Below are 22,700 nucleotides of genomic sequence, written 5' to 3' on the forward strand. Positions count from 1 at the left end.
AGATCTTATTTGAATATTGACTCTCAAAACAGGGTGAATTGGTAACAGCGTGATAGGAGGCGAGACCAGACAGTATAGGACTGGTGCCTAAATACTAAAAATCATGAGCTGGTCCAGGTTTCATGCTTTAGTATCGCTACCACCTATGAACAATTTTAGGTAAACATCATCGCACGTTTTTAATTCAATATACGTTTGCCCCTAATAACCGTTAATGTTTAACTGTTAAATTATCTATTTATCAAAATAATAGAGTACTGTGTCATAAACACAAAGAGACGCGAGGATGGGGAAAAAAATTACGATGGACTCTCGCAGAAACAGAACGACCGCATCACACACACACACACAAACACACCCCAACCGGTAATCTTAGTTGGTTCTCAAATCTGAAGGGCGGCATTGATATTCCCCCGTAGACCATGGCAACCGTTAGCCAATCCCGGCTTGGTACGAACCTTCCCAGGGCCAATTGCACGATGGCATTGTAAGCTCCCGCTTCGGAGCTCTATTGGCTAGTAAGCAGGCGAGGCGTACCGCCTTCGAGATTCACGCATGCGCGGTACGGAGTGGTGGCCGAAACCGGGTGCTTGTGCTGACAGGGCCACAGACATCTCCGGACTAAAAGTTGAGCTTCGAACGCTAAAGCTCCGCGTCCGGCGCGCGCGTCCTTTTCTTTCCTGGTGCTGCTGCGGCTGCTGTTGCCAGCATGTTCCTCACTCGCTCCGAGTACGACAGGTAAGGGCAGCCAGGACGAGCGGAAGCGCGGCCTGCTTTGGCCCGGGGCTGAGTCACTGCAGCGGCCTTGCTTTCCCACCGACTCGTCCAAAGGCTTTCGGAAGGAGTCGGAGCGGCTTCCCTCCTCCAGCTTGCCGGCCTCTCCTAGGGGATCCCTTGAAGAGTTGGTGGCGTGGGGGCTTTTTTGCTTCTTTCTTCGGAAAGGAAGCGCTTCGGCCGGACCTCGTGCCTCCGTGCCTGGCAATGGAGAGCAGTTTTGCCTGCGTTGGGGGGAATTTTTTATTTTTTTTAAAGGAGAGGTCCTCACGCTTTCCTCACATTAGAAACCGAACTTTCCCGGGGTTGGGTGTCCCGCAAAAGCTTTTCGCCGGCGAAAAAAGCAGCTTTACTGCAAAATGTAAGCGCACTGGCGTTAAAGAGATTTTATGTGCATTTGAAACAATACTTTCCCCAAAAAATTTACATTCTTTCTGAATACTTAATTTCAGTTTGTTCGTTCTTTGTAGGGTGCTTTTAAAAAAAAAGATTTTTTAGATTTGCCTTAACTCATTATTGCTCATTATTGGGTAAAAGAAAGCAGAAGGGATTGGGAGATTTTTTTTTCAAGTTTATTAGTCAGAAATCAGACTATCCCGATCCCTTTGAATACATTTGGTAGAGGTAAATTCATCAAAGGTATTCTTACTCACAGCAGACTGGGCCTAATTTGTGTTGTGAAGTTACAGTGTATTTGGAATAGTGTGTACTGAAGGCCAGGACATTTCCTTAGTCATAATGGTGATCCTCAAACTTTTGCTTTCGGTTATGCTTAGCAGTGATTGGACCAGCTCACTAAAATCAAGTACTATAATACTTCATTGTCGAATAAAGCAGCATGGTGGAAAAATTTACTATGCACATACATATTTTTAGAATGTTACTTGTAGAAACCAATACAGGGACAGCCAAATAAACTTTGCCAAGTATTTTTGGTAAATACGTTGTGATATTTATTAAGAAGAAGTAGTTTAATTTGGTGGTGACTTTCACAAATCCTTTTGTACATATCTTCACATTCTTGGGGAAATGAGAAACTTCTGAGGAGTTTGGAGTTTAAAACTAAACCGCTAAATAGAATGCTGTCTATTTGGGGGAAAACATTTTCCCCTATATTGCTATTTTTTTTTGCTAGAAAATTTAAGATATGGAGATTAAATATTTGCTATTATAGATAATATTGTATCTTTCATGAATTTGTCCAGTTTCTTTCTAAAACACCCTTGTTGGTTATGTGCAACAAGTCAGGTTCAGCTAGAAAAATACTTTGTCTTTCTGAACTATTTGAAACTAAACTTTATTGTATAAATCTGAAAATCTAAATGTTCAATGTGACTTTTAATTGTTTCCTTTGCAGAGGCGTGAACACTTTTTCACCAGAAGGAAGATTATTCCAAGTGGAATATGCTATCGAAGCTATCAAGGTACATTTGAAACTATTGTGCAAATAATATCTTGAGCTACTTCATAGAACTGGATGGACTGGAATGAGGGAATCTCAGAACAGTGAATGAAGATTGCGAGTACAGTTTGAGAATAGTGTTTGAGCAATGCTATCTAATTCTTCTGCATTTTCTTTGAAATAATGCTGAAATAGCTTTTGCACAGTCACAATAATTGGTTGAGACTGGCAGCGTGTTGCATATTATATTCTTTCACCTACCCAGTTACAGCAAATGGAATTTTTGTACAATGTTAATGTAAATAACTGGGATAATGTGATGGGCTTTGTTGGAAAATGCGCAGGAATCAGTTGTGTTAACATTTTATACACAATATTTTGAATTTATAAGAATAAGCTGTTTTTTTAATATCTAAACATGGTGGTTCCACCACAAAACCGCGTTCGACTAAAGGGCGCTCGACGAAACCGCGTAGCTGACGTCATCACAGCGCAACAACAGCGCGGAAAAAAAAGCACGCTGTAAATGCTAAACCTAAAATTAACCCCTAAACCTAACCCCCCTAAACCTAACCCTTAACCTAACGCTAAACCTAACGCTAAACCTAATCCTAACCCTTAACCTAACCCTAACCCTAAACCTAACCTAAACCTAAACCTAACCCTTACCTTAACTTGAATCGGCTTGCTTTCAAAGCGCTATTTAAAGCGCCCTTCTTTCTCCGCGCTCGCTGCTGTTGTCCTGTTGATGACGTCAGCGACGCGGTTTCGTCGGGCGCGCTTTAGTCGGGCGCGGTTTCGTCGTGCCACGAAACATGGTATGGTTACTGAAAGAAAGAGAAAATCCATTTCCCAGTGTGATTATGTAACATGATTTTAGTAAGCAATTTAGTATGCAGCAACTGGAACATCATGATATTGCATTGAGAACCACTACTGTTGTAATAATTACAGTGCAGTGTAGGATTATTGTTATATAGGTTCATATTGTTACTAAACCATGGAGGTTCACTGTGTGATTTTGGGCCAAACAATGCAGCCTACCTTATGGTTTTAAGGGGAAATATTAAGCGGGATTGATTTATGCCGTGTTTCCCCGAAAATACAACATGTCCTGAAACTAAAGCCTTGCCACATTTTATGTCTGGGCAAAAATATAACCCCCCCCCAAATAAGCCCCATGGACAACCCCAAATAAGCCCCATGGACAACTGCCCCCCCCAGGCCAGGCAGAGCACCGCTCACCGACCTAGCGGTATCCCAAAGGTGCCAAGCCGTGGGAGTCGGGGGGCGGGTGGAAGAAAGGCACTCACGTTGCTTGGCACCTTCGGGATACCGCTAGGTTGGGGAGTGGCGTTCTGCCTGGCTGGAGGGAGGAGTTTCCGGGTGGCTGCTCCCTTGCAAGCAGGCTCCCGAAGAGCCGGGCACAGCCTCAGGGGTGAAGACTTTGTCCGGCAGCCTGCCCATAACCATAGAAAACACTCCTAGAGCGGCCACTGCTGGAAGAATTGGAAGCCGAGTTCTGGAGTTTGGAAGCCGGAGAAGAAATTTTGCTCGGAGCTCGGTGGCTGCGAGGACAGCTGGCCCAGGGCATGGTGAGGCTGGGAGGCATGAGAGCTGGGGGTGGAGCAGGTGCTTGCACCACCCCCCTCTCTAGCCAGGCAGAGCTCCATGCACTGACCTAGGAGGTATCCCAAGTGTGCCAAGCCGTGGCAGCTGGGGGGTGGGCAGAGCGCCACATGGCTTGGCGCCTTAGAGGTACTCCCTAGGTCAGTGAATGGTGCTCTGCCCTGCTGGAGAGGGGTTTGCTGGGTGGTTGCTCGTGAGCATGGTCACCTCATGGCTGCTTCGCCCCTGAGGCTGTGCTCAGCTCTTCAGGAGCCCGCTCACAAGGGAGCAGTTGCCCCGCAACCCCAAAACAATAAGCCCTCCCCTCTAATAAGCCCAAGGCCATATTTCATGGGTAAAAAAAAAATAAGACCCTGTCATATTTTCGGGGAAACAGCTTCATAATTCAAAAAACTTTAAAGATGGGATAATAGTACCGGTAGTAGTACCATTTTAAAGATGGGATAACAGTAACTATAGCTTTGAAATTCCTGCAATGGTTCCTGAGGCCAGAGGAAATGTTATATTTTCAATGTATTTCGTATTAGCTTTCTTTGCATGCTTCTTCTGTCATAACATCCCAACAGTCACATGATAACAATTTGGGCACTTGGTAACTGGCATGTATTTAGAACAGTTGTAGCATTCTGAGGTCATGTGATAATCATTTGGAATCTTCCTAGGTGACAAGCAGAGATGGGGAAGCCATATTTGCTTAATGAATATATGATTTGCTTAACTGTGGAAAAAAGTCATAAAATCAGGCGTGGCTCACTTAACAATTACTTGCTTTACCTAGCAATGGAAACTCTAGTCCCAATTATGGTTGTAAGTCGACTACAATTGCAATGGACTACCTGTGGTTATTATTTTTGGCATGGTGACAGTGCTATTACTGTATTTTTTGGAGTAAAACATCAACCTTTTCCCCCCAAAAAAGAGGGTGAAAATCTGGGTACCTCTTACATACTGAATACAGCATTTTGGGCCTCATGAAACTTCACCATGTGCATCCCATTTTTCACAAAAATGGACACACAGAGGGTTTGGGAGGCCTGTACAATGCTCCGGGGCTGGGGGGGGGGCAAAACAAGTGAAAAGGGGTCTGTTTTTCACAAAACGGGGGTGCTTTTGCCCTCCCCAGCCCCAGGAAGCCTCTACAGGCCTCCCCAACCGCCTGCACACCCTATTTTTCGCCTCCCCAACCCCCCACGAATTGCATTTTTGCCCTCCAGACCCAGGAGCACTTTGCAGGCCTCCCAAACTCTGTGTGCCCTGTTTTTCACAAGAAAATGAGGTGGGCAGAATGTTTGGGAGGCTTGCAGAGTGCTCCTGGGGGCTGGAGAGGGCAAAAACTTTTTTTTAATTTACCTCTTCAAAATCCTGGTGCGTCTTATAGTCTGAAAAATATGGTATTTTGCACTGAATCAAGTTAAATTAAACTTTTCTTATTCTGAACCTTCATAGTGGCACACTAAGAAGTGAACGATTAGTAGACTTAATCTATAAGCATTCCATTACACTTTCTCAAAAGCTTCTAACAGACCAAATGTAGCAGATGAAGAGTGGCGATGTTTTAAACCACTTGAAAAGCTATCTTGTCCTGATCTACTTTCATTTGCCAGAAAGTGTGGGTTGGAGTAGAATCTGGTCATGCACAATGTTTTGAATTGGCTAGTCTGTTACAATTGTAGAATCCCAATATATCTGTAAAAAAAGAGGGGGAAAAGCAAATATGCTGTTTGTATGTAGCTCAGTATACTAAGCATTGACTCATCAGTGCCTACAAGTTTCATTAATAAAGATATGTAGATAGTTCCTTGTTAGAGTTGCATGTCTTTCTGAAAAAATGATGGCAAACATGCTTGACATAGAGTATTCATAGTTATTATGAGTATTTTATCTGATGTTTCAGAGTCATAATGACCTAAACTAATGCATGCTATTCATTAATATTTAAAAATATGTTTATTTTAAAATAGTGTGTATCTGGGCTATAGGGCTTTTTTCAGATCCAAGGCAGATCCTTATTGTTTTGAAGGTAATTGAGTTTAACATAAAAAAATAACAGTTGTAAATATCTTCAAGCAAATTACACCCTATGAGAAGATGTATGATATATTTTGTACAAATTTTTTTTTAAATTTTATTTGACATTTATAGGCCGCCCTTTTCCCTGAGGGGACTCAGGGCGGCTTACAACTCGTAGGAAGGGAGTGCAAGACAAAACACAAAAAGAAAATGTGAAGTATAATAAAATAAAACAATAAAACACAACATTCATTCAGCATTCGGGTGGGGCGAGATTAGGGTCTTATTCCCAGGCCTGACGGGATAGCCAGATCTTGAGGGCTGTGCGGAAGGTCTGGACGGTGGTGAGGGTACGAATCTCCATGGGGAGATCATTCCAAAGCGTCGGAGCTGCTACTGAGAAGGCTCTCCTCCGCGTAGTCGCCAGTCGGCACTGACTGGCGGATGGAATTCGGAGGAGGCCTACTCTATGCGATCTGATGGGACGAAGGGAGGTAATCGGCAGAAGGCGGTCTCTCAAATAGTCAGATCCACTACCATGGAGGGCTTTATGAATGGTAAGTAGCACCTTGAAGCGCACCCGGAGATCAACAGGTAGCCAGCGCAGCTCACGGAGGATCGGTGTTATGTGGGCGAACCGTGGTGCGCCCACGATCACTCGCGCGGCCGCATTCTGGACTAGCTGAAGTCGCCGGATGCTCTTCAAGGGCAGCCCCATGTAGAGCACATTGCAGTATTCCAGCCTAGAGATCACAAGGGCTCGAGTGACTGTTGTGAGGGCCTCCCGATTCAGGTAGGGCCGCAACTGGCGTACCAGGCGAACCTGGGCAAATGCCCCCCTGGTCACAGCTGACAAATGATGGTCAAAAGTCAGCTGTGGGTCCAGGAGGACTCCCAAGTTGCGGACCCTATCTGAGGGGTGTAAATTTTGACCCCCCCAGCCTGAGTGATGGAACGCTGGCCAAATTGTTGGGAGGGAAGCACAACAGCCACTCGGTCTTGTCTGGGTTGAGTACCAGTTTGTTAGCTCTCATCCAGTTCTTAACGGCCTCAAGGCCCCAGTTCATCACGTCCACCGCTTCATTGAGTTGGCACGGGGCGGACAGATACAACTGTGTATCGTCCGCGTATTGATGGTATTTTATCCCGTGCCTCCGAATGATCTCGCCCAGTGGTTTCATGTATATGTTAAATAGTAGGGGGGATAAGACCGAGCCCTGCGGCACCCCATAGGTAAGGGGCCTCGGGGACGATCTCTGCCCCCCCACCAACACCGACTGTGACCTGTCCGAGAGGTAGGAGGAGAACCACTGCAAAACAGTGCCTCCCACTCCCACCTCCCGCAGTCGTCGCAGAAGGATACCATGGTCGATGGTATCGAAAGCCGCTGAGAGGTCAAGGAGAACCAGGATGGACGCATGGCCTCCATCTCTGGCTCTCCAGAGATCATCGGTCAATGCGACCAAAGCGGTTTCTGTGCTGTAACCGGGCCTGAAGCCGGACTGGAAGGGGTCAAGGTAACTAGCTTCCTCCAAGGTCTTGGGTATTTCTTGAATGGGATAGAGCTGACCTAATCATATAAGGAGTTGATAGGACTTATTGTAAATATTAAATAAAGAATTGATATACCAGATCACGGAATGGGACAAGTCAGTGTGGCCAGTTTGGTGCAGCCAGTTCATCACTGCCAAGTTGCCTCTGCCAACTCACTGCCACTAAGTCGCCACAGAACAACTCCACAGTCAACTCACTGCAGGGACAACTTGCTGCAGATGGCTAGAGGGAGAGCTGGGTGGTTGGGCAGGTGTGTAGAGTGACAACAGTGGCCGAGGACATCCATTTTCACATACCCCACCACTGTTGGCAGTGCTGCTGCCAAGCTCCAGACTGAAGACCCAAGACGTTGGCAGCAGTGGATTGGGGAGGCAATGGTGGATGGGGACACCCCATTTTCACATCCTCTGCCATCACTGCAGCAAACTCCTGGAGCTTGGCATGGCAGCAGTAGGGTGTGTGAAAATGAGAAACACCCTGATGCTACCCACCCAGCACACCACCAAATGACCTGAACTCCACCACCATTGCTGAACTCTGAACAGCCCAGAGCTCAGCATGGTGCCAGCAGTGTGAATGAAAATTGGATGTGCCAGTTGCTGACATTGCTCTGCACTCTGCTCACCCGGTTGTCCAGTGGGGAGCCACCGCTCTACCCACCTGTCTTGCCCACTCACCTGGCTCTTCCTCCCATCACCATGGCAAATTTTCCCTGCGGCGAGTTGGCTGTGAAGTTATCTTGCGGTGACTTGGGGACAATGAATTGATAGAGGTGACTTGGCAAGCTGGCTGCACTGAGTTGTTCTAGACCCACCAGATCAATTGGTGTAGTTAGGGCAGTTTGTCAAATGTTACATACTGACTTAAGATGAGAGACTAATAACAGAGAATGAATAGTAAAAAGTTGTTCTCCCTCATCCTCAGTCCATGATAAGGTTAATCAATGATGGTCCAATTATTAGGACACCTGCAGTTTAAGGACAAAACATTGACCATTGATTTAAATGTTTCCTCTCCAAAGCTGCCCTTTCTCTTTATTTCACAGTGGCTAAGACGCTGAGCTTGTTGATCAGAAGGTTGGCAGTTCAGCGGTTCAAATCCCTAGTGCCGCCTAATGGAGTGAAATCCCATTACTTGTCCCAGCTTCTGCCAACCTAGCAGTTTGAAAGCACATAAAAATGCAAGTAGAAAAATAGGAACCACTTTGGTGGAAAGGTAACAGTGCTCTGTGTGCCTTCAATGTTGTGTCATGCTGGCCACATGACTACAGAGACGTCTTTGAGCAGCGCTGGCTCTTTGGCTTAGAAATGGAGATGAGCACAGCTCCTAGAACCGGAAAACAACTAGCATGCATATGTGGGGAAATCCTTACCCTTACCTTTAACGTTGGGAGAGTTGAGAGGTTTTTGCTGTTATTTGCCACGGCATATCGTATTGCACCTGTCCTTATAGAAACAGGTTTAAGGTCTAGAAGGTCTAGAATCAAAACACAGCAAGTTCAGACATGACATATCTGTTTAGATGGAAATATTCTCTAAATTTTCCCTTTCATGTTTGCATTCTGGTTTTGGTTGCACCCAGCATACATCCTATTGTTTAATACTCTTCTGAAATTCTGCATCTGACTATCATAGACTGTATGTGCTGAGTATTTCTTAGATTGTATAAAGCAAATTAACAGTTCTTTAAAAAGCTTAAAAATGGTTTATTATTATTTTTGTTAGCTTGGTTCCACAGCAATTGGAATCCAGACATCAGAAGGCGTTTGCCTGGCTGTGGAGAAGAGGATTACTTCCCCACTTATGGAGCCAAGCAGTATTGAGAAAATTGTAGAAATTGATTCTCATATAGGTAAGAATGAAAGCTAATTCTTAAGAAAATTCTGCAGTGTAATTGCAATATAGATATGATTAAAATACTTTCTTTGGTGGTCTTCTAATTCCTATAATATGAGCTTATATGTAGACTTCCTTTGGTGCGAAATTAATATTTACTAGTAATGATCATTGGGTTTCTGTGTTCAAAATCAGCACAATATAGAATCAGATGTAGAAATCAGAAGCAACTTGCTACTATATGACCTCTCTAATAAAAGTTTGTCTCCAAATATAGAAATTGGAGAGCTGGGAATTGCAATGTGCGCTCTTGATCCCCAGCCAATTCCTCTGTTGGAAGCTCATTGATTGACCTCTAATGTTAGCTTGTCCTCTGTACATGAGGCCATTTTTAAAAATATAATCATATACATACCTCTGATGAGAACTGGAGCTAGAGTTCATTTATATCTACCTTTCTCCGTGCTTAACATTAATGTTAACTATTTTAATATAGCCGTAAACAATGGTATTATCTAACAAAGTTAATTAACATAAACATATAACTGACAAACATTGTAATGTATCCATGTCACTTGACCTGTTTTCTTTCACATGCATGTGCATGAACTTTGTTTATGACACATTTAACTTTGAACTTCTACAATTTTTTAAGTGTATCAATATGCACATGGATGGATGATTAAAAACCCATTGTTTATTTGATGTTAATGAGTCAATCTTTAGTGTCTCACAGGAATCAGTGTTGAGGTTGGTATTTTTTAATTTGTATCTCCCTATTTTCAGGTTGTGCAATGAGTGGCTTGATAGCCGATGCAAAGACATTAATTGACAAAGCAAGAGTTGAAACACAGGTAAAAATCAAATACTGACATTTGTGCATCTTGCTTTTTTTCTCCCACTTTTTAAAAGAAAATTAGTTAGCGTATTTTTCGGAGTATAAGACACACTGGAGTGTAAGACACCAAGATTTTGAAGAAGTAAATTTAAAAAAAAAAGGTTTTGCACTGTGCAGCCCTCCGAAACCCTCTGCACACCTCATTTTTTATGAAAAGCAGGGCATGCAGAGAGTTTGAGAGACCTGCAAAGTGCTCCTGGGGGATGCTGGGAGCAAAAACGAGCAAAAATGGTCCATTTCTTGTGAAAATGGGCCTATTTTTTGAAAAAAAAAACAGGGCATACATAGGCTTTGGGAGACTTGTAGAGTGGTCCTGGGGGCGGGGGGGGGGAAGCAAAAATGACCAAAAAACCCACCTGGTTTTCACTTGTTTTTGCCCTCCCCAACCCCCAGGAGCACTTTGCAGGCCTCCCAAACCCTCTGCACGTCCATTTTTGTGAAGGAGGAGGGATTTTGGGAGGCCAAAAATGTTGTATTCAGTTATAAGAGCACCCAGATTTTCACCCCCTTGGGGGGGAGGTGCATCTTATACTCCGAAAAATATGGTATTTACTCAGATTTAAAACAAACATGGCAGCAGAACTGCATAAAAGAATTACAAATTAAATTTAATGTGAAAAGAATAAGCAAAATTCAAGATGGATATGAAAAGGTGAAAACAAGATTCCATTACTGGATGTTTTTTGTCACTAATTATTTACAATTACATAAATATTAGAAAAACTGAAGTCAGAATCTGCTCTACTATCATGGCTTTAGGATTGCTCTCTTTGAACTGAGTTTGACAACATTTTAATAGTCTTATTTCTCTTTTTAAATTCTCTATCCAATAAAGAAAAAGAACATGTCAAACTTAGGGAATAGATACATTTTGGGGCACAGGTAAAACTGTTTTCCAAATAATCAATATTTAACTTCATAATTGTAAGGACTCTGCTTGCTATGGATATGTTGTTAAATTGAAAATGTGTTTCAGTGAATGATTTCCATAATCTTTGCAAGTTAACATTCTTGGATCAAGGAGCTCCTTCAAATCATGCTTAACCGCACATAAATCATTTTTGAGTGGTTTCTGCACAGATGACAAAATATTTAAGCTACTCAACTATGGAATATTGATTCTGTGATTGTAAGATTAGCTTCCTTTCATGTAATAAACTAGAGTTTGCATAGGAACTACTCAGGGTAGAATGCTTCCAGTGTGATTGGAAGCTTTTAAAAGAACTTCAACTAAGGTTGAATAGAAAATATGGACAGTATTATTCATAGCACATATCTATTCTAAAAGGAATAACAAATTAGCCATGAATCATTAAAATCTTGCCTCTTATTGTAAGTTCTTTATACTTCATTGCAGTTGCTTTGCATGGTAGATAATCTTTTGTGCATTTTTTCTTATTGTTGTAATTTTGGCTTAAGTTTATTTGGATGCCTATTGTATATGTATTGAAGAAGAAATATATCTTATAAAAAGAGATATAGCAATAGCAATAGCAGTTAGACTTATATACCGCTTCATAGGGCTTTCAGCCATCTCTAAGTGGTTTACAGAGTCAGCATATTGCCCCCAACAACAATCCGGGTCCTCATTTTACCCACCTCGGAAGGATGGAAGGCTGAATCAACCCTGAGCCGGTGAGATTTGAACAGCCGAACTGCAGAACTGCAGTCAGCTGAAGTAGCCTGCAGTGCTGCATTTAACCACTGCACCACCTCGGCTCTCTCATATAGATGTCTCTTTTTATCATCTCAGAATCACTGGTTTACATACAATGAAATCATGACTGTGGAGAGTGTGACACAAGCTGTATCCAACTTAGCGTTACAGTTTGGAGAAGAAGATGCTGATCCAGGTGCAATGGTATGTATGTCAATGATTTGTGAAATGTCCATTGACAATTGTACTCCTCAGTTACTAGGTCATTAAATGCCTGTTCCTTCTATGATTTCATTCTAGTCAAGGCCATTTGGTGTGGCATTACTCTTTGGAGGAGTCGATGAAAAAGGACCTCAACTGTAAGTTGGGTTTTGTTTCTTCACTCTCATTATTTGTTTAAATCGAGGCTACTTACCACTGCTGAGTTAGAAGATAGAGAACCATAGAGTTCTACATAATCAACATGACAATGAGAACAATCAACCTGCTTGCTTTCAGAAGTTGTAGGTGTTTCATTACTGGAAACTTTCAAGAAAAGACGACACCCATCTGTCACAAATGGCATAGGGTCTCCTGTTTGAGCAGGGGGTTGCACTAGATGACCTTCAAGGTCCCTTCCAACTCTGTTATTCTATTCTAAACTAGAAATCCAGCAGAATGTCGTCAGATTAAGATTGGATTGGGTGTATGAATTAATATACAATATTTTAGGAGCTGCCAAACTTATTATGCTAGTTTCTGTCTCCATTATTAAATATACAAAGATATTGACCAAAAAGCAAAGCTGTTTTAAGGCGCATACATTTTCATAGTGAAAGCTCTATTAATAATTATAATCCAAAGATTTTCAGTGTTTGCAAGGACGCATAGATATAAAAATATGATAAATTTATTTTGATATGAGAGCACAAACACCCTGTATCTACCATTAAGGTTGAAAAACAAGAAATTCAATAATATTCCAATAGATACATACTCAAAAGCAGTTTGAATGGCACTCTGTGCAGTATATGACTTCTGTATATGTATAAAACCTCTGATAATGCAAAATTCAAAATTCAATGAAAATAAAGATTATGTTTTCTTTATTGTTGGGTGTTTTCAGAAGAGCTGGCAGACTCCAAGGTAATCTAATATCTTCTGAGGCATTCCTTAGGTGGTATTTAAGACAGTCTAGTCCTTGTAACTAGAAGCACTTCAAAATTCCAAGTACATTTTAAAGGAGAAAGTTATTCTAAATTTCATAGAGGACGCACTCCGTTAAGAGTGCAAGAAAGGCTTGAGAATGAGGAAGGGAAAGTTTCCACTATTGCCATTTCGAAAAGGAGGTGGGGAAAAATAATCCTACATTGCAAAATAATATTAAACTTCTGTGTCTGCAGATTTTTAAAATATTTGTAGTCATTAACCAGCAAAATTTACTTATACAAACAAAATAAATACATTTGACAGACAGCACACTCTAAATTGTATACATTGCATTTTAATAAACTGAGATTTCTTTCGTCTTTAGGCTCTCTTTTGTCCTTTCTTATCTTAAATTTCTTCTTCAGTAATTGAATACAGTTTCATGATAAGAGGAAATGATAGTTGACACCAACAATTTAACAACAGTGTTCTATATTAAAATAAGCATATGAGAAATGGTACTGTAAAGATGTATTTTACATAACATGAACTTATAGTTCGTAAAATATTTTATCAGTTGCTGAGATTTATTAAATTGCTGCAAGAAAATAAGGTAAATTATTTCAATTCTGAACCACCTCTAAATGTTTTTTTTATTATCGTATTTTATACTCAGAACTCAGTTATGCTTAAAGAGATTTTGGTTCACACAATTATATTACTGCCTTCTGTGCCTTCAATTTTTTTCACTTAATTTAAGGTGATTGTGGACCAATCATTGAGCTGCTAGATAAATATCCAGCAACCTTTTTTTTCAATAGCTAGCTTTGATAAAATCATAGTTTGTAGAATTATGGGTTTACAAGCAAATTGCATGAGCTATAGGAACTTAAATTCTAAAGAAAGGTTCAAAAATCTGTAAACCACATATTACAGCAAGGAGATTAAATTCATAGGCCTCTTCTTCGCTTATTCACACTATATGCTTTGGGGGGGGGAGTGTAAAACTAATTTCTGCAGCACAATCTTGGTCATTTTAATAAATGAAAGGATAAATCCGAGTGGCTGTTGTGTTTTCCTCCCAAAAATGTGACCAACATACCATCACTCAGGCTGGGGGGACAAAACTTACACCCCTCAGAAAGGGCCCGCAACTTGGGAGTCCTCCTGGACCCACAGCTGACTTTTGACCACCATCTCTCAGCTGTGACCAGGGGGGCATTTGCCCAGGTTCGCCTGGTGCGCCAGTTGCGGCCCTACCTGAATCGGGAGGCTCTCACAACAGTCACTCGAGCCCTTGTGATCTCCAGGCTGGAATACTGTAATGTGCTCTACATGGGGCTGCCCTTGAAGAGCATCCGGAGACTTCAGCTAGTCCAGAATGCGGCCGCGCGAGTGATCGTGGGCGCACCACGGTTCGCCCACATAACACCGATCCTCCGTGAGCTGCACTGGCTACCTGTCGGTCTCCGGGTGCACTTCAAGGTCCTACTCACCACCTATAAAGCGCTCCATGGTAGTGGATCTGGCTATTTGAGAGACCGCCTTCTGCCAATTACCTCCCTGCGTCCCATCAGATCGCACAGAGTTGGCCTCCTCCGTTTTCTATCCGCCAGTCAGTGCCGACTGGCGACTACCTGGAGGAGAGCCTTCTCTGTTGTGGCTCCGACACTATGGAACAATCTCCCCGTGGAGATTCGTACCCTCACCACCGTCCAGGCCTTCCGCACAGCCCTCAAGAACTGGCTAGCCCGTCAGGTCTGGGGCTAAGCCTATTTTCGCCCCTCCCGAATGTTGAGTGAATGTTGAGTTTTATTGTTTAATTTATTTTTGTTCACATTTCTTTTTGCACTGTCCTACACTCCCTCTCCTTTGTGATTGTAAGCCGCCCTGAGTCCCCTCAGGGAAAAGGGCGGCCTATAAATGCTCAATAAATGAAATGAAATGAAATGAAATAAATCTGACTTTAATGTTACGTTCCTTAGAAAACAAATAAGTAGAAATTGATTTGATTTGATTGTGAGAGAGGGAGGAAGAGAGCTAAAGAGAGAAAGAGAAGGAAAATTTAATACAAGTGATATTTTTGTGGCTATTAAAAGAGCAAAAAAACCATCCTAAAGTTTATTTGAATCCAAAGTGTCCGTTGTTTTTGTATTGAAGTTGTTTCTTCTCATATGGCTGTGTATATGACGCCTTCTTGGCAGGTTCTTCTCTAAAACAAAGCCAAGCCAGGCGAATCCTATTCACCATGCAATATTTTCTGGCTCTAAGCCATGTAGTAAAATTGTGGCTATTCTACTAGTCTCCCAAATATGTTGGATGTAAGCGTTTGATTATGATATGCACATTGTACCTACACCATCTGTTCCTAGTCAAATATAACTCACAGAATAAAAGTGCAGATTTTATAAGTGATCTGTGTGGCACTTGATGGTTTGTTCATTTTCGCATCTTTTATTTATGCATGTAGATTTCATATGGATCCTTCTGGGACATTTGTACAGTGTGATGCAAGAGCAATTGGATCAGCTTCAGAAGGTGCACAAAGCTCACTGCAGGAGGTTTATCATAAGGTGAAAACCCATTTTATTTGGCTTTACTCTTTATTTGAGCTCATTGATGAAAGCAGAGAGATGAAGAAAATAAGTGTGACTTTTATTGCAGCAGTATCCACAAAATCCTGTTGTTTGGTTCTCTTTTAAAATAGCTGTACATTTAATACCATGTTCTAGAATCACTTGGGTTATCTTTGTTACTCATCAATGTATTTTGAGCAATTTACAAAGTGTCATTACCTATGGCATTTTGAATATTTTTTAACATATTTTATAGGCTCCAGGTGGTTTTGGATTTGAGAAGTTCACAGGAGTAGAATCTTTTATAGAAATATCTCAAAAGAATTTTTGAGATCTTCTAAATTAAATCTGCTTTCTTGACTATCAAGTCAAATTAGTAATTTAATCTCATGCCTAAACAAGACCTTAAATCATCTTAAATAAATATAACATTAATTATGATATGTCAATGACTGAAACCTGCCTTAAAAATAGTTTCACAATGGTGAACTGCAATCAACTGTAGCAACAGATTTCTATGAATACTTTTTTATCGAAAAATTAAGAGTTACTGTATGTAAGTTCAGTTTAGACTAGCATGTGGAGTAAGGACACTGTCCAGTCAATTTTAGACATGTCATTATATATAATGGCTTACGTAAACATTTATTTAGGAAAACTATCCAATTAATGTGATAACTACAGCCACTTGGTGCCTATCATATCAGCCTTAAGTGTCATGATTTCTCTTTACAGTCAATGACACTGAAAGAGGCAATTAAGTCATCCCTTATAATTCTAAAACAAGTAATGGAAGAAAAGCTGAATGCAACTAACATTGAGGTAAGTTAATCTATTTATTAAAGGTTTTTCATCAATGTCCATGTTATATGAATTTCAGCACAGATAGTGAAGTAGCTTAGATTTGCTATGGATTGTATATTATGTCCCAATTATTTTGGGCTAGAATTGTATGAGTTAAGTTGCACGTTTGGCTCTGCTGCATCAGTGTTGATATTCCTGATATTAGAATGTTGAGATCTTTGTAATGAAATAGTGACCCATATGCTTCTTAACATCTGCGTGGGAAAGATTCTTTACTGCCATAGTAGCAAAAATTAATGTGATGTGAATAAATCAAGCATTTACAATCTTAAAAACTAATACTAGTGATTCAAGTTCCATCTAATTCAATGTTCTACTAACTAGACAATTAGCTAGGAATATGGACAGCTACTTAATTTAAAAACAGAAAACTTTCTGTTCTCCAGCAGCTGAAATTGATAGACATATTGCTTTAATATCAGAAATGCTATATAATTGTTTTTGATTAATTAACGTTGAGGTTATCCAAACATGTCCAGGATGAGAAATTCAGGAACTAGAACATATTGAAGGCTTGGAACAAGGCTATGGCAGAATCTTGTGACTTTAGGTGATCTTTAAAAAAAGCATATAAGATTTTATTCAAACTTGGATAGTAAGATCAGTAGGAAATGCCAGGGCTGACAGTTAAATTGGGAAGTCAAAGAACCTTCCCAAGAATATATTGGAAAACCAGTTCAATAAAGCTGCCAAGTAGTTTTATTGCAATGATTTTTAGGAAATTGAATGTATATGCAATGTTGAATGCAGCCACTGAGGGTAGCCTTAAGACCAACAGAAATTGTTAAGTGAATTGCATAAACAGAAATTGTTAAGTGAATTGCATAAAGGTGTCAGGAAATCACTAAAGCTGAGGGTGTTAGAAATAAAATGCTGTGCTTGAACTGTACAGCATAAGCTTAAAATAGTGGCCCCTCTCCAAAACAGAAATGTGTGTTTTGATATAACACAACAGATGGAATATTTGGGCTATAGGGGATTCTTACTGGTGGATTCTTGATAGGCACCCAAATCTTCTTAGTACTATACATTCTACCACCTCCCCTCCCAATTATCTGTATATTGTCTTATTTCTTGCCATGATGATCTTTAAACATTAGATTACCAAGGCATTCCCATTAACCTGCTGCCCAGTGCCTGGTCTTCTAGTACTTTCCCTCGCTTCCATTCCTCACCTTCCCTCAATCATTAATGCTGCATGGTATTTTTGCAAAAAATAAATGAAAAAACACACACACTGCATTGACACCCTCAACACACACTCCCCAATCTTCCCAGCATATTTTGATGGAGCAGTGTGGATAAAAATACTTGTTCGCCCTAATGAAGCTAAACCTAAGCAAAGGTAGTAGAGTTTTACTAATTTCTTCTTTTCTCCGATGAACTAGAGCATGTTAGAAAGGACTTTGTTTTTAGAAGTGCATTATGGTGGCAAGATCTACAAGCCAAAAGTGTTCAGACAGTCGAATAGTAGTATCCGTTTCATGTGCAGTAATCAATCTCCTGTATGTCAAGGGCTGCTACTTTCTAATGCGAATATTTATAACTTGCCTTTGCTGTCCTTGCAGCTTGCAACAGTGCAACCTGGGAAGAAGTTCCACATGTACACAAAAGAAGAACTTGAAGATGTTATCAAAGATATTTGATGAGAGGAGGAACTCTCCCAACTGCCTCATTCCCTGACCACAGCAAACTGAATCTTCAGTTGTTTTCCAGTGCCCGTAACTTTATTTCAGCAGCACGTATGCCTGCTCTTAAAGGCGCAAAGATTTTTTTACAGTTTCTGTACATAAAGATCTTCAAGAAGAGGAAACTAGAATAAATCATTTTGTTATTCTTATGTCACTAATTCTTTAATTAAAGTTCGGTGGGAGGTATGCTTAAAATTAGTAGGGTTAGGGTAGATGCATCTTCAAATGTTTTCTTCCTCATACAACAAATTTGGCTTTCTCAGGGATGCATACAAGAGGATGGGAAAATACAGGTAGTCCTCGACTTACAACAATTCATTTAGTGACCGGTCAAAATACTGAACAAGTCACTTATGACCATTTTTCACAGTTACAGCTTTTGTAGCATCCCTATGCTCATGTGATCGAAATTCAGAAGCTTGACAATTGGTTCATCCTTATGAACATTGTCATGTGATCCCCTTTTGCCCCTTGACAAAGTCAATGGGAAAGCCAGATTCACTTAACAACCGGGTTATTAATATTAACTACAGTGATTCATTTAACAACTGTGGCAAGAAAGGTGGTAAAATGAGACAAAACTCAATGTCTCACTTAACAACAGAAATTTGGGGCTGTTATACATCGAGGACTACCTGCAATTGCCTCTCTTCCACACACAAATATTTTCAGCACTATTATTTGATACAGGTAGTCCTCCACTTACAACAGTTCATTTAGTGACCGTTTGAAGTTACAATGTTAACAACAGCAAGTGAAAAAAGTGACATAATGACCGTTTTTCACACTTATGACCATTGCCGCACCCTATGGTCACGTGATCAAAATTCACCCGCTTGGCCATTGACTCATATTTCTGATAGTTGCAGTGTTATGTAATCACCTTTTGTAACCTGACAAGCAAAGTTAGTGGGGAAGAGCCAGATTCATTTAATAACTCTGTTACTAATTTAACAATTACAGTGACTCATTTAATAACTGTGGCAAGAAAGATTGTAAAATGGGGCAAAACCCACTTAACAAAATGTCTCACTCAGCAATAGAAATTTTGGGCTCAATTGTGATAAGTTGAGAACTAACTGTACCTGATGTTTTAATCGGATAAATGAACGTCTTAAAAGCTCCAAATGGTAGCAGGCTTTACTCTGTTTTTAAGTACAAAATGCACTTTGATCCTAGTCACAGGGACCACATTGCTAGTTGGGGAAATCTGAATAGAAACACAGTCATTGGGATTAAAGCAGCAGTTGAGTAGAGCAATAAATCATTATATATAAAAAAGGATCCCTTGGGACAATATTTCAGGCCTTTATAGTCTCCTTTTCAAACTGAAAGGTTCCCTCCCAAAATTCAGTACAGCTTAAACCACTGTACATACAGTTATAATTACTGTATATTACTTCCCTTACGTTGTCTAACTGCTAGTATCTGGTGTCTTTCTAATATTACCAGTAGGCTAAACTTTATTCCTTTTCTGGATGGCATGAGAGTAACCAAACTCCCAGACATGTGGCCTTCAAAAGTCATTCCTGGAGCTCCCATTTTTAGCCTTTTAAATTACCTAGCTCCCTCATGTGGAACATGAGATAAATCAGGCAGTATATTTAAGCAAATTAATTTAAGTTCTGTTTACTTCCTTGATATGTAATGATTTGTAAATCAGTTACTTACAACAAAGGTAAAACTCCAAAATAAAACCTAGAGGAAAAAATATGTAAAAAAATAAAAAAAGATTGAATTTCTTAATAATTTTTCTCTATACACATGCCGAGGTGGATGTATGGTATGGAACGTGATTTTTTTGAGGGCTTTGGGTATGTTAAGAGATAATATATAGACATTAGATGGGGTTTTGAAGTAGTTGGCTTCCAGAAATGACTTGAGGAGAAGTGCAGGTCAGCAGAAAAAGTGGGAGAGGAAGCACAGTGGCATGAGCAGCAGCGGAAGAAAGCTCATTTGCATCTCTCCAGACAACGGACAGAAGGTATAGTGTAGGTAGTGGATTTGCACTGTGTTTCCAATCAGGGCTTAAACTGCAAAGACACAGCATGTGGTAAGCAACAGAACCTGGTAGCGTTGCAGATTACATCCATTACAAAAGTAGTGGATACAGAAGAATAGCTCATCTTTCTGGGATGAAGTAGAGATCAGGCAGCTCTGCATAAAGAGATGGCAGTGGCTTTGGTATCCAGGTAGCGGGAGTCCTTGGGGTAATGAAGAACCTAAATATCCAATATGTGGCAACAATGAGGGTAGAAATAAGTTGGTAATCTTACTAACTACATGTTGCATTGGCCATTTTGATGCCCCCTGTTTTTTTCTTCCTCAAACTGGATTGAAATTAGCTTTGTAGTTGGTAGAGCAGAGCAAATGATTTACCGGGGGTGGGAGGGAGGCAGAGAGAGATTACACTATGGATGTCACTATGGGAGGAGAGATCTGGACTGGTTGGAGGTTGGGAGGAGAGCCTCTTGGAGACCATAAGCAAGGTGAGGCTGCATTTATTCACCATCCTCAAGCAAGAGACACAGGAAGGAGAATATTGACTGCTTTCTTCCTCCTGATTGAAAATTGGTGGTGGGGAGGTGTTCTGACACCCCCCCCCCCGCCCTCCGGCCTGTGAGTAACGCAGACACAGGCTTGGCTATTTGCCACTCTTTAAAATCACAGGAATTACAACTCCGTTGGCTGAAAGCCCAGACAACACTCGTGCAAGAAGGGTTGGCAGCAACCCAAACCAAACAGAATGGAAATACAAAACAGACCAGACAAGAGTTTCTCAAGACTGTTACGAACGGTTGTGTCCTGCAAAAGGACTCCTCCCAATTTCTCACTTATATACTCTCTTGGGAGGGGCCAAGCCACAACCACCTGGGCTTGATTATCTCTTATGAGTCTGCCTCCGGAGCTATTGCTTCGGTTTCTCCGCCCTTCTTAACCTTGCGTCTGGGACAAACTGCCTTTGATCCTCCCACTGCTTCATGCCTCAGGCGCCTCCTAGTGGCCAACCAGCCTCTCTGGTCCCTGCTCTGAGTCTGAACCCTGCCCAGGGTCCTCCACATCTTCCATAGCAGACTCATAGGGTTCCTCACTATCCAAGTGCATCAGCAGCTCAAACAGATCCTGCTGGGCCACAACAGGAAGGTATGTGAGATTAGATAGTAATCAAGTAAATGGTGAGCATCAGATGTGTTGTCCAGGGTTTAATCACTGAACATTAAATAAAAGTGTCATTACCAGGGCAGGGCTTATTTGCTGTATATATTGATGGATGAGTCCCTTTGGCTATGAATGGGAGGTCAAAGCCGGTGTGTGTGGGTGGAGGGGAATAGAACGAGTATTGGCATTTTTTTGAACTTTGTGTTGGGGAAGACTTAAGAATACAATAGATAGTTAAGGGGGGGGGGAAAGTCTTGAACAAAAATTCCCAAATTTTTACTTGAGGAACAAATGACCAGATTTTTAAAGTATCCTACTTTGTATCCATTGTGCAAAGATTTAGTTCTTTTTGAGAAGGCTCTAACCCTGGAAAAGATGGAAGGAAAGAGAAGAAGAGGCTGATAGGGTTAAGTAGATGAATTCCATTACAGTGGCAATGGATACACATTGTTGGAAGGCTTAAAGGATAGGCGTGGAGAAGATCATTCTGGAGAGAAAATGGCAAGAAAATAGGGGCAGTCAGGCATAATACAGGTTATGTAGACAGTAAACACAGGGTCAATCAAAATGGATTCAAATGTTTACACCAATGCACAGAATATGAGGAATAAACAGGGTGAATGAGAAATTCAAGTAAAAGAGCAGATACAATATTGTTGCCATTACAGAAACTTGGTGGGATGAAACTGACAAATGGAACATACAGCTAGAAGGATTTAAATTATTTAAAAGAAATAGACCAAATTAAAGAGGAGGTGGAGTTGCACTATATATAAGAAATAACTACCTCTCTACAGAAATAGAGCACAACAATGATGAGAACTATCTTGAATGCATTTGGGTCAATATTAAAGGTTGACGGGGAAATGACATTGCTATAGGTCTATACTACAGGCCACTCAACCAAACAGAGGAAGTAGATGAACTTTTTGCTAGTCAGCTAACTAAGGTATGTAGGAAGCACACCACAATAGTGGGGGATTTTAACTACCCTGACATCAACTGGGAAACAAACTGCACCGTGGTTCCTAACAAACCTAGCAGACAACTTTGTTTCCCCAAAAATAGAGAAGGGAACAAGGGGATCAGCCATATTGGACTTAATTCTCACTAACAGAGAGGAAAAGACCGTTGGCTTATCTGAATGGTCGTTCTCTAAGCGCTGCGGAGTGTCCAAGCACGGGTTAACTTCAGCTTGCTGCCCAAGGAACTGAGTTTTAAAATTGATTGTAGTTCCGCCTCAGAGGCTCATTTTCGAAAAATGAAGAAGATCCAATAGTCCATAACTCGAACCAGTCTAAGTCCAAGACACAGGTGAAACACACCTCGCGGCCCCACCTCAAGGGTGGGCTTGGACACTCCGCAGCGCCTAGAGAACGACCATTCAGGTAAGCCAACGGTCTTTCTCGTGCCTGGGATGAGGACAGAAGTCCGGAAGTATCACCTCCTGCGCTCTGTGGAAAACAGTGTTGATCTTTGGGATGAAAGCAGGATCCAACCGTAAGATGACTCCATTGGAGTGG

At 41.1% G+C, this 22,700-nt stretch overlaps 1 protein-coding gene across 1 annotated transcript; it reads left to right on the top strand.

The window, feature by feature from the left end:
• Positions 1-544: 544 nt before the first annotated feature.
• PSMA5 (proteasome 20S subunit alpha 5) lies at positions 545-18,167 on the top strand. The gene is made up of 9 exons (XM_014072929.2): positions 545-738; positions 2,132-2,198; positions 9,094-9,220; positions 9,991-10,058; positions 11,856-11,963; positions 12,060-12,118; positions 15,358-15,460; positions 16,199-16,285; positions 17,896-18,167. The coding sequence occupies exons 1-9, from the start codon at positions 710-712 to the stop codon at positions 17,971-17,973; spliced, it is 726 nt and encodes a 241-aa protein (XP_013928404.1). The 5' UTR covers positions 545-709; the 3' UTR covers positions 17,974-18,167.
• The last annotated feature ends 4,533 nt before the right edge of the window (positions 18,168-22,700 follow it).

The sequence above is a fragment of the Thamnophis sirtalis genome, unplaced genomic scaffold (genome assembly GCF_051295495.1).
Source record: "Thamnophis sirtalis isolate CommonGarterSnake01/CBP01778 unplaced genomic scaffold, rThaSir2_p1.2 scaffold_7, whole genome shotgun sequence".
Taxonomy (NCBI): domain Eukaryota; kingdom Metazoa; phylum Chordata; class Lepidosauria; order Squamata; family Natricidae; genus Thamnophis; species Thamnophis sirtalis.

Bases quoted from the DNA above. Each gene is read 5' to 3' on its own strand.
- PSMA5 (XM_014072929.2), top strand. From the start codon at position 710: ATGTTCCTCACTCGCTCCGAGTACGACAG. The intron at 11,964-12,059 runs GTATGTATGTCA...ATTTCATTCTAG, and splicing joins ATGCTGATCCAGGTGCAATG to TCAAGGCCATTTGGTGTGGC. The intron at 15,461-16,198 runs GTGAAAACCCAT...TTCTCTTTACAG, and splicing joins TGCAGGAGGTTTATCATAAG to TCAATGACACTGAAAGAGGC.